A 10,959-nucleotide genomic window follows, 5' to 3' on the forward strand; every position below is an offset into this window, starting at 1 on the left:
TGTTGCAGAAACATAAGAGATTCCTTTGTTTATAGATGTACATTCAAGACAAAGTGAAAAGGGCTTCCCGTGTGGGGAAAAAGGTGGTTTGTCACTACATGGTGTGTTGACATACTTCACTACAATAATATGGAAACATTGTAGCAATTCAAGATATTATAACTTATGTGCCCATCCTTGATGCTTGTGTTCTGCAATCATTGGAGGCATTTATAGGAGACAAAATCCACTATGAGATTTGAGACTTGGTGGAAGTAGCATGATAGAATGTTAGATGATGCTCGATGTATTTTGAGTCTAGTGCTCTTCTGTAGGTGAACATGTTTTAAAAAGGATTTTTTCATGCATTTCCTCTTGTGGGTTTCAAGGCATGCAAATACAAGTCAAGGTGAACAAGCTCTCCAATTCTTTGAGCAAAGACAACGACAAGCAAATGTACTACAATGAGATTTTGAGGTAGGAGTTCTATGAACATGGTATCCCTTGAGTACCCTGCTCTTGGATATGTATGCCAACTGCCAAAAATTATTGTGTTCTTTCTTAAGCACAATGCATCGTAAAGGAGATCCATGAACACAATGTTGGTTTTAGATTTCTTTTGCAAAAAATTCTCAAATGAAGCATGACCAAGAGGTTATCATGTGTTTTTGTTGACCACATACAACAGAAGGGTGCCCAAGATCGTAATACTTATGTTCAAACCAGACCGGTTCTTCCTCAATCGACAATCGTGAATCGACAATGGTGGAAGCATTGCCCAAAATCCATATGGAGTTGGTAGTAAGCAACATATGGGACCCTCAATGGCCCCCATCTCTTCCTATGGTAGGTGCTATGGGGGGCTATTTCTAACTTATTTCAAAATTGTCCAACTACGAGAGACCTAGTGGGCAAATCATGTAAATGGATATAAAAGACTTGGAAGATCTTATTTTTCAACAATGGCCTACTCCCTTATTCCCAAACTGTCCAACTATGAGAGACCTACTGGGCAGATTATGTAAATGCATACAAAAGACCTAGAAGATCATGTTTTTCAAGAACCAGCCTACTCTTGGGAGATAATAGTTGGAAGAACCAAGCCATCCTAATCTCCACACAAGTTTTTATCTTGTACTACTTCAGACAAGCTTGGAAGCTAGAAACCGGTGTATCTTTGAAAAAGACCCCTCAACGGCCAACTTCAAAGAGATTATTCAAGAAAGCAAGGAATTGATTATCTCTATCAAAAAGCACAAGAACTCTAAAGAATGGAATCAACCAATCAAAGCCCTCTTGGGTCTAGTATCTACAAATCACCAAAATGTAACTATCTAAGTAGCTTTCGTCTATCACGGTTTGTGTAGCCCCGAATTGTGTCTTATGATCCCTCAAGCACATTAGTGTGCTTGAGCTAATGTGCTTGAGGATATTTGTACATTCCTTTTTGGGTTAATATAATTCATCCACTCACAATTGTGAGAGTATGGCAAAAGATAAGAAGATTATGTGTGCCTGGAGCATTGGCATATCTCCAAATTTATTTAACATATGACATTCCAAAACAAATAGTACTTTTATCAGAGCTATCCACGAAGAAAACCAAAAACTAAACAAGTTCTACATTATCACTAGTTGAGAAGTATTGTGTGTGTTGAACACTGCTCTTAAAGAATGCATGTTAAGGGTGCATAGTTAAAGCTCCATTCTTGTGATGGTGTCCCTTGAAGTACTTCAACTGCAAGGTATACTCCAAAAAGCGCACATCATACATAAATATGTTTAGTATGTTTAATATGATGCATCACTTTTGTATTGCTAAAACAAAGCATACATCTGGAGTAGGTGATTCAAGATGAGTCCAAGAGCTACAACCATGGCATGGTGAATTTGCTTTGAATTTCCCTATCCAAGTAAGCGATGCATTTTGATTGGACCAAGACAATCTTTAGGAAAACTGCAAATTTGAAGGGCATAAAGCTATTGCTTTCAAAGTGTCCAATCAAAGCTCAGCTAGCATATTTGAAGTATTGTATGTTGGTTCATTTAGGTTCCATTATCAGTTGTCTTTCCTTTTGTGCATAGTAAGCTTTGTTTAGGCAATTTGGTTACAAGAGGCAAGGCAGGTGCCCATCCACTAATTTGGCAACTTAATAGACAATAGATTGTTTATACATTGTTACTGTATAATGGTTATCTTCGCTTCATTGATAACGTGCACCAATTAGTCATCTTCCATAACTATGCAACACGGTGTTGCAATTATGCTGATTTTGGCAAGGTACACATGCATAGAGATCATTGCTCAGCTTGGTCCTGTTGTGGCTTGTGTGCAACTAGATCAAAGATTACTTTTGTATGTAGCTTTGATGCTTGTATGCATATTTCTTCGTGGGTACATCCTAGAGAGAGAAAGAGAGAAGTCTGCTGGGGAATCTGAGTAGATTCGTGTGGAAGACTAAGACAAGGCCCAAAAGCTGACGAGTGAATCTCTGCTTTTGGCCCAAAGGCAGGCAAAAAGGGTCTATTAAAAAAGGGCAATGGAGGTGAGGTGACAACACAATATCCCCAAGCTCTCCAATCATTTGCAGGCAGAGCACGCGGGAACCGAGTGGGCGCGCGCGCGCACACACAAACACACACACAGGAGTCATATAATCCATCAGCAAAAATTAACGAGAATTATATTATATCACATTATGATTGATACCAACCTGCTTTTCTGCTCCGTGAGCAGGGTGTGGGTGACAAAATGGAGACAAGCAATCTCCTCTCTCTAGATTGCTCTCTCTCTCTCTCTCTCTCTCTCTCTCTTGCTGCTGGCATGCTAGCTTTAGTTTGGCAGTTAGCTTTGGGGCAGCTTGTCTTGTACTGTACAATGCCTTCCATCTCCACATTTTCCACGTTTGTGGGGCCTCTGTTCACACTAGAGACCACTTCATGTACTGGAAGGCAACCCCCCTCACCTCCTCCTCCTCCCCTGCCACCTGCACCCTCCAGGCTATGGCCCTCTCGAACCTCGCAGGCCTCCCTGCGCTCGACAGCCTTACGCCTTCCTCTGATAGACAAGCATACCCCTGCACACCCACACGACTTATTCAGAAATCAACTGGTTTTCCACGCTTGTACAATAGCCCACTACTCACAATCATGGACTTCACTCAAAAGTTGTGTAGAACCCACTTTTCATACTACTAGCTAAGAAAATTTGCTAGTACTCCCGTAAAGAACTTGTAGACCCACAACAGAAGAACATCAAAATGTATGTACTCTCCTAAAGAACTCGTAGTACTCCCCTAAAGAACTTGTAGACCCACATCAGATCAACATCAAAATTTATGTACCCACATAAGCTATTTCTCAGCAAGAAACAGGGCTTTACCTGCTGCATCACTTGGCTCAAAAGAGAGCATATGTCCTTGTTGGATTCTTCATCTAGAGTCTTTTCCAGCAATAGGTCCTGCAGGGCCGTCACTGACGTCGTTGAGGAGATCTCCAGCATATCGAGCCCTGCTTGATTTGCGAATGTGAAGGTTGGCACAGGCTGCCCAAACAAAGTACCTTGTTTAAGTATTTGAAGTTACTAATAATTAACTAAGCCAAAAATGTCTCACATGTGCCTGCACAAAAACCATAATATCTGGCTGTCTATGGCACAAGACATGCAAAGCTTGGCTGAAGAGACAATTGGTCAAATGCATTTAACCATTTAACCGTACAACATAATACGACGCTTGCTTCCTGCAGATCTCCTATATAATGTTCTCCTTTAATGCAATTTTTTTACATGCATGTCTCTAAAATGTATGGCTTTAGCTAAAGAGGCTTTGGGCAATGCATGCAAACAATACCGTGTCCTCAGTGATACAAACTCTGTTTAGAATGATGTTTCCAGTGAAATATTATTTGCGGGTCTAGTGCACAGCCTGTGCTCCATAAAGACAAGGTGACAAGCACATGCATTCACATTGCTTTTAGTAAAAGAGGAGTGCATGAGCCTGGAAATGAATCAACTATCGCACATCCATGGTGTGCATCCAGTAGCAATGCTTCCAATTTTCCTCAAAAAGCTGTCAAGTTTAAGTTACAGGCCCATCTTGACCTCCCACCTTGCATGAGCAGCACAAAAGTGCATCCTCGAGCTTATCCAATGCCTGCAAATATGCTTCGTCGCTCTCAACCTCCACTTGCACCAAATCTACACCTAAATTCAACCTGCAGATGAAAAGGCACTCTAGGCTTACTCCTTGTACAGCAAGAAAAAAAGAACATAAGCCAATAAAAAGGTTTTAGGCACAGAAATCCTTCTTTGACAAAGCCCTATTAATTAAAATCTCAAACGTGTCAAAGACCAATATATATAATATACCCAAGATGCATTTTAAAATGTAGAGGACTCCCCATTGAAGTTTCCATCACACAATTGCACATGTGAGCATCAGTGTTGACATTCACAAGTATGTGTAAATACAAGAAATTCAATGCAAGGAAAAAGGTAAGCTTAAGGGAAATTACTTGTAGCTCTGGCATACACAACGAGCCATATACGATGAAGTGCTAAATCGAAGTGAGGAGCTGCTAGTAGGAAGCTGGCGAGGTGGTGGTGGGCTAGAAATGAAGGCCATGGCTACCCTCTGCACACTTGACACCACACTGCGCACATACTGCCTAGCAATGCACGCCACGCTCTCGTGCATTCGTGTCTCAATGCAATTGAATTGGAAAGCTATTGTCAGGACCGACTTTATAGCTTGGGCATTCCCTCCACCACCATGCCCCCCGCATGCTGACAATCTGCTGCTTATGTCATCCTGACCACTAGTGCTTGTACTTGCATTGCCCACTTCCAGTGTTGATGCCAGATCCAAAGTCCTGCCTGAGTTGCTCCCATTACCCTGATCCTGCTGATAGAGAAAATTAATATTTCTTTCACTGTTAGTATTCATAAGCTTTCTTGTTAAGAGTGGCCATGCCTAAGCCTGCAGGGGCCTTAGGGAGAGCTTAAAGCTATGACAGATATTAAAAGGCTTGAAGGACTTACACGAGAGCTATGATCAAGAGGGATGACTCTAAACCCAGAGGGAATCAGAGCGATGTCATCTGACACGGATGCATCAATGGGTGCGAACACCATCTGTGCACATGCTCCGGAACCATTGTCTTCCAGTCCACTACAAAGCTGCATATATTCCAACAACCTCCACATCAGAATGACAACCTCTTCCAAACACAAAGAGGGAACATACTTAACTAGGCCGATCACAAGCCTAAAATTACAAAGCAGAGAGAAATCAACTAAATTAGCATGAATGAATGTAAATTGTCTCAACCTGGAGCAAAAACATATCTTGTGATGGCAATAAACTTTGATCTTGGATAGCCAAAGAGCTCTGTCCTTCCATTTTGATCAATTCTAAAAACTGAAAGATGCAAAGAGGGTGCATTAGCAGCTTCACTCATTGATAAAGCAAGATTTGACAAGTAAAATTAAATGGCTTGCCTCATCCTCCTCTATGGCATGAACTTGGGGCTGCAAAAGCTGAGAATTGCTTGTAGAGGCATGAAACCCAGAAAAGGCTGGGTTGCTCATTCGCATAGCCTCCTCACAACCATGATCAGCCCACTCAGATCGGTGCTCACGCATAAAGTGTACCAAGAAGGCAGGGGGGACATTCTGTCAGAAATACAAATGATTTGAGACCTGAAGGTTCAGCATACTAGTTCTACTCGATCCAGTGAAGTTTAGAGTCATTCCATACTGAAGACTGGATAATTTAATGTTTCATTTTTTATGTGTAGGTGCTCATGCATATGCCAATCTATACTTGAAGATTACGTCTTCCTGGATATTTCCTGATATCATCTTCTTGGGAGTAATCTCCTTACCACAGCAAGCATTCAGCTGTTTACCATACTCCAGTGACGTCGTAATAAGGTATACCAGTGAAGATGCTAACAATACATAGATTAAATGTTGTTCCTACCTGTAGTAGCATAGAAGCTTTGGCACAAAGGATAGTGCTGTTGATACTCGATGACTGATGCGAGGTAAGCTGATCTCTAGTGTTCAAAGGATGCTTCACCATAACCGTGACATCATCCATTCCATCACTAGGAAGTGGAGCCCATCCATCATCCAGAAACCCATTTACAGCATCATTGAAGCCCCTATGTGTACAGAGGAACACAAAAACTCAGCTGCATGTATACAAAAACTTGGAACTTCTTTGCTTTGACAAATGGATATCATACTTCGCAATCCTGTGGCTTAGAGAGCGAACGGCGGCTGCTTGTTGGCCACCACCAGGAGCATCAATTGCAGCTTCCTGTGCTATATGCCTCAGATGCTTGAGGGCCTGCAGAGTTTGGGAATAAAGCCTCTTAGACCACCATCATCCACCTGCAATAAAGAGCTGATTGATCAAGAGTTCAAGAAACCTTACTGCAATTGTTAGTTTGTGAGCTAAGCTCGAAGACGATTCATAGAGAGGGCGTAAAACCTCCGGAACGCTCCATGACTGCTAAAAAATGACATCATCGTCAGATTTCATATTCCGGATGAGGGGCCTACAAAGAGGCACAAATTTTTTAATCACGGGAAAAATGGTACCTCTAAATCCATGTGGTCAATAATGATGACTATCGACCCTGAAGTCTCACAAGGTCGAATCAAGCAACCACTTGCATGCATTTCAGCCCTTACAAATAATGATGTTTGGGGTGCATTTTGCCCAGCATGTGCACCACTCAAAGACCTCTCACAGACCTGGTTGGTATATCGAATGATGAACCAAAAAATAACAGAAATTCGTTAGTGTACTTCAAGTCCAACCATTGGGTCAGAAGAATGTATGTCTAAAGAAACCTCACTCACCACATAGCTTCCATCATCAGACACAGAGGTGTATCTCAAAGTGTAGAAATCTTTGGCAGTTGCTAGAGTAGTCGGCGCATACATCTGTTCCAATGCACATGGTTGTTAAATTGGCCATACCAGATGAATGAAAAAGGCCACAGCAAGCCAAAAGGCTCCCTCCCAGTTGCTTACCTGTACATAGAGCACTTCAATAATACCCCCACTGCTCGTCGAGGAGGAAAACATAGTCGTCATGCGACGACACTCTCTGTGCCAAGATGGTTTATCTTTAAATACTTCTGCTATCTGCATTTACAGATTGAGAGGTCAACAATGCCCGGGAAAACATCCCAAGTCTATCTTTGTGGATTGTAGACCAAGAAAATGCAAATATCATCCATACATGGTCATGAGCACATCAATCCTAGATCACAAACTTACTCTGGCAGGGTGCAAGCTAACAAGGCCGCAGGCTCGCGCAGCAACACCAGCACTACCATGTGATATATTTACCATTGACACTGAATCCGGACCAGGCTACAGAGTAAAAGTTTAGTTCAAGTTGATTTGAGCTCAAAATTGTAATTCATTATATATATGCATAATGGACTTCAATACCTTCATCCCGGGCATTTGAATCCAATCGATTGCCGACCCAGTTGCTTTTGATAGAAATTCTGAAAGGGTCTCTTCCGCTAGAGACATGATCCTGTTGAAGGATATGTTAGATTGTTGATAAAACACTTACAAAGGTAATCAAACATGGCGCCTATACTGATTCAATGAGTGCAGCAAAGATCAGGTTGAATGGTAAATGAAAATGTCAAGCTTGCGTCTTTTGCAGTTGCATGCATCATTTGAAGCACTCTCAACAGCAGCCAATTACATATGCTTAATGAAGTTGGTAATCAGCACAAAAGCCACACCATCATCATATTTCTATAGCATCAAGATACATTCAACCTGACACATAGCCATACCCAGCAAATGATCCATCCTGCAAGGATGGCGGCTGTTGATGTGTGGGTAGGTGCTGCAGCCCACTCGTTACAACCGAGTCACAGCTTGTGTCCGTTGTTATGCCACCCTGTGGACACATGAAGACCAAATTTAGCAAGCAATGAAACTACCTTAAATCACCTTAAATGGGCCCTTCACTTTGTATCTTGGACTTCCTGATCTATTGATCATTGAGCATGGTCTTATTTGATTTATCAAATGGGAGCCACTGTGTACCCTAAATTCTCAAAAGCAAGTGACACATACATTGACAAACCCTCTAAAGCAGCACCCTATTCTGAGATCCATGCTTATGCTCACTAAATCACATCATTGATTAGGGATTGATTTAGCTATAAATGCAGCTGTGTTTTAAAAACGAGTGGAGTTGAAAGCTCAGTGGCTTTAGTTGATGTAGGTGGCCCACCATTTAATCACTCCTGGTGAGATTAGCCATGTGGAATGTGCAGACCCCTTTCTAAAATCAATTCCGCGGCAACTTTTAAGACACATTGGTGTTTCAAGGAATCCCCTCATTCAAGTATAACTGAGCATGTAAATCTTCTAAGACACAAAGAATTCATGAAAACCTTACATGCTGCAATTGTTGCCTAATGTAGCCATTCTCATATAGAAGCTGAGCCACTTGCTTTTGGAGACGATCATTCTCTTCCATTAAAAGCTTGTTCATGGCAGTGAGCTTCGAATTAACTGTTTGGAGGCGTGAGGTCTCTTTCCTCTGCTTTTCACGGCACCTTCATAAGCATAACAATAGTATCATTCACACAGCAGATATGAGACATGCATGCATAGACATCAGATTGCTAAGTTTACATGCAGCCTCACTACACAAGTGTAAAGGACCACTAACTAACACAGACTGAAAGGTGAAACAACTGATGTATTGAGGCACAATGCAGGGAGCTTGAATGCCAAATGATTGAGATTGACTGGAACGCGAGGCAGCATTTCTCAAAATGTAAACTCTGATGCAAGATGGGAATGGGTTGCAATACATGAAAGTTATAGCAATGATTATGATGTGCTCACACAACGCTGATCTTGTCGTTGCTGTGATGCAGCTTGACAGATACATAGCATCGGCGTATCCTTCAGGGAAAATGTAAGGTTTTCAAGATATGCGAAGTAGCGGAGCGAATGCAAGGGTGAGCTCACTTCAAATCAAAAGATATTCAAGGAAAAGCACAAAGCTCTAATAGAAGAGACAATGTATTGCAACGAACAGCACAATTGGTACTCTCTAAGATCAACAATCACAGCATGCATTGCCTTTGATGTGTTTGTTACCTTCTGTTTTGAAACCATACTTTGATTTGCTTGGGCTCTATGTTCTGGAGGATTGGATAGTCCCGGACAAGCTGCTGTCGCCGCAGTGAGCTTGGCTTTGGGCACTCATTGTATAGGCGTTCAAGCGCTTGCACTTGTTCTGCTGTGTATCTCACATACTTGCCCTGATCCAAGCTGCATTTTCCATGGCTGCTTGCTGCGCCCCCACCAAGATGATGCATGCTGTGATCTTTAATCATCGGCTGGGACACCATCAATGCCATGCTATTTCTGCTGAAAGCTGAGAGTGAATCATCGCAAGAGGTATCTAACATGGTGAAAGAAGGTATCTCTTCACACTTGAGTAGTAGAAAGACAATTATATTAATCAGGTATCTCTGGTAAAGGCTGAAATTTGATGATATAATCAGCTTGATGCACTCACATGAGGGTGGGATGTATGCACTCAAGTGCAGGAATTGAGGAGAGGGGTATAAGGGGTAGGGATGTTTAAGCGCGCTTGCTTGGTGACTTGGGCGGCGATGATAACTAAGGATGTGTTGTTGTTGGGTGCTCAATGAGGAGACAGACACTCACGGACGCAGAGCTTGGCGTTCAATGTTGGGGAACGAGCTGGGTGTAAGCTTTTCAGAGGAGCAAACACACAGAAACACTTGCTAGGTGAGTGCTTGCAATTGAGTGAAGATGAAGAAGACGAGCTCAGGAGGGGAGAAGATCAGCTAGAGCTTGCATGTAAGAAACATTGATGATGGGAAATGAGTCGGAGATCCCGCGCAATTTAGAGGGGCTTGAAAACCTGCAGAATTGGGTGGAGATGGGGGCCACATTTTGGAGCTCCAGACCCATCTTGCACGCTCTCACATAAAAGCAACAGCTCCTCTCTTTCTGCTGGGACCAGGCAAGCCGGCTCGTATACACATACTCTCTCTCTTTCTCTCAAGTTGCTGATTTTGGGAAATACACACTCTCAGAATGTGGTTGCGAAGAGAGAGATCAGAGAGAGAGAGAGAGCTGAGAGACTAAGAGTGGTTTGTGGGCGCTTTGGGGCGCACCTGAGGCGCAGAGTATGTGTGTGGAGAGCGATAGACAGAACAGAAATTCACACACAAACTGCTTTCTTTGTAACGAAGACAAACCAAGTGACGCTTTGTATTGCTTAGGTGTGGGGAGTCACTGGGGGACTCAGGAGCACACTTGGTCGCACAGTATGAAAGGGAATGGTGGGTGTCGGAAAGTTGAGTCCCCAGATTGTGGGTACCCGACAGACAGACAATTCACCGCGAGAAAGAGAGAGAAAAGCAGTCTGTCACTGTGTGTAGTGCGAGCAGCTAGTAGCGGGCGGGAGGAGAGAGAGGGAGTGGATGTCGGATTCGAAAAGAAGGGACGGGGGGGGGGGGGCAAAAGCGGAGGCGATGGCCGGCGCAGGCGGGTAAGTGAAGACGATGATGATGATGAGAACCAAGGCAAAGCAATCTTGAGTTCCCAGCAAAGCAAGGCCAGCCCACTTCTCTCTCTCTAGAGAAAAACACACACACGGGTGGGGCACATACTGCCCCTGAGAACGGCCCACGGGGGCGGAGAGAGAGAGAGAGAGAGAGGAGAGAGAGAGAGTGTGTGAGACCGATAATCAAGGCTTAAGTAGAGAGAGTGTGCTCTAGAGACTAGAGGAAGGTGAGACAGACAGATGATGTAATCCATGTAGGTTAGAGAGAGAAAGGAGAGACCGCTGATCGAATCACTATCTGTCTTGAGAGAGGTGATAATAAGTTGTAACTCTAGTCTCTAGGTACTTGGAAGTAGAGACAGTCTACCATGTA

General features: G+C 43.0%; 1 protein-coding gene across 4 annotated transcripts; it reads right to left on the reverse strand.

Annotated features, from left to right (window-relative positions):
• Nucleotides 1-2,470: 2,470 nt before the first annotated feature.
• Nucleotides 2,471-10,477, reverse strand: LOC147441912 (homeobox-leucine zipper protein ATHB-15-like). Of its 4 annotated transcripts, none has more exons than XM_086528307.1 (18): nt 9,143-10,477; nt 8,430-8,589; nt 7,816-7,922; nt 7,454-7,544; nt 7,277-7,372; nt 7,028-7,141; nt 6,854-6,937; nt 6,590-6,745; nt 6,423-6,500; nt 6,232-6,335; nt 5,964-6,147; nt 5,480-5,653; nt 5,310-5,399; nt 5,021-5,158; nt 4,495-4,880; nt 4,089-4,194; nt 3,362-3,523; nt 2,471-3,056 (listed from the first exon to the last, which is right to left on the reverse strand). In XM_086528307.1, the coding sequence occupies exons 1-18, from the start codon at nt 9,454-9,456 to the stop codon at nt 2,901-2,903; spliced, it is 2,700 nt and encodes an 899-aa protein (XP_086384433.1). In that variant the 5' UTR covers nt 9,457-10,477; the 3' UTR covers nt 2,471-2,900. The 4 variants fall into 4 exon arrangements, with proteins under 4 accessions (XP_086384433.1, XP_086384434.1, XP_086384431.1 ...); XM_086528308.1 differs by having other exon boundaries at nt 6,423-6,497; nt 9,143-10,476; XM_086528305.1 differs by having other exon boundaries at nt 4,495-4,883; nt 9,143-10,475.
• Nucleotides 10,478-10,959: the final 482 nt, after the last annotated feature.

Source organism: Adiantum capillus-veneris, chromosome 14 (assembly GCF_014529385.1).
Source record: "Adiantum capillus-veneris isolate H3 chromosome 14, ASM1452938v2, whole genome shotgun sequence".
Taxonomy (NCBI): domain Eukaryota; kingdom Viridiplantae; phylum Streptophyta; class Polypodiopsida; order Polypodiales; family Pteridaceae; genus Adiantum; species Adiantum capillus-veneris.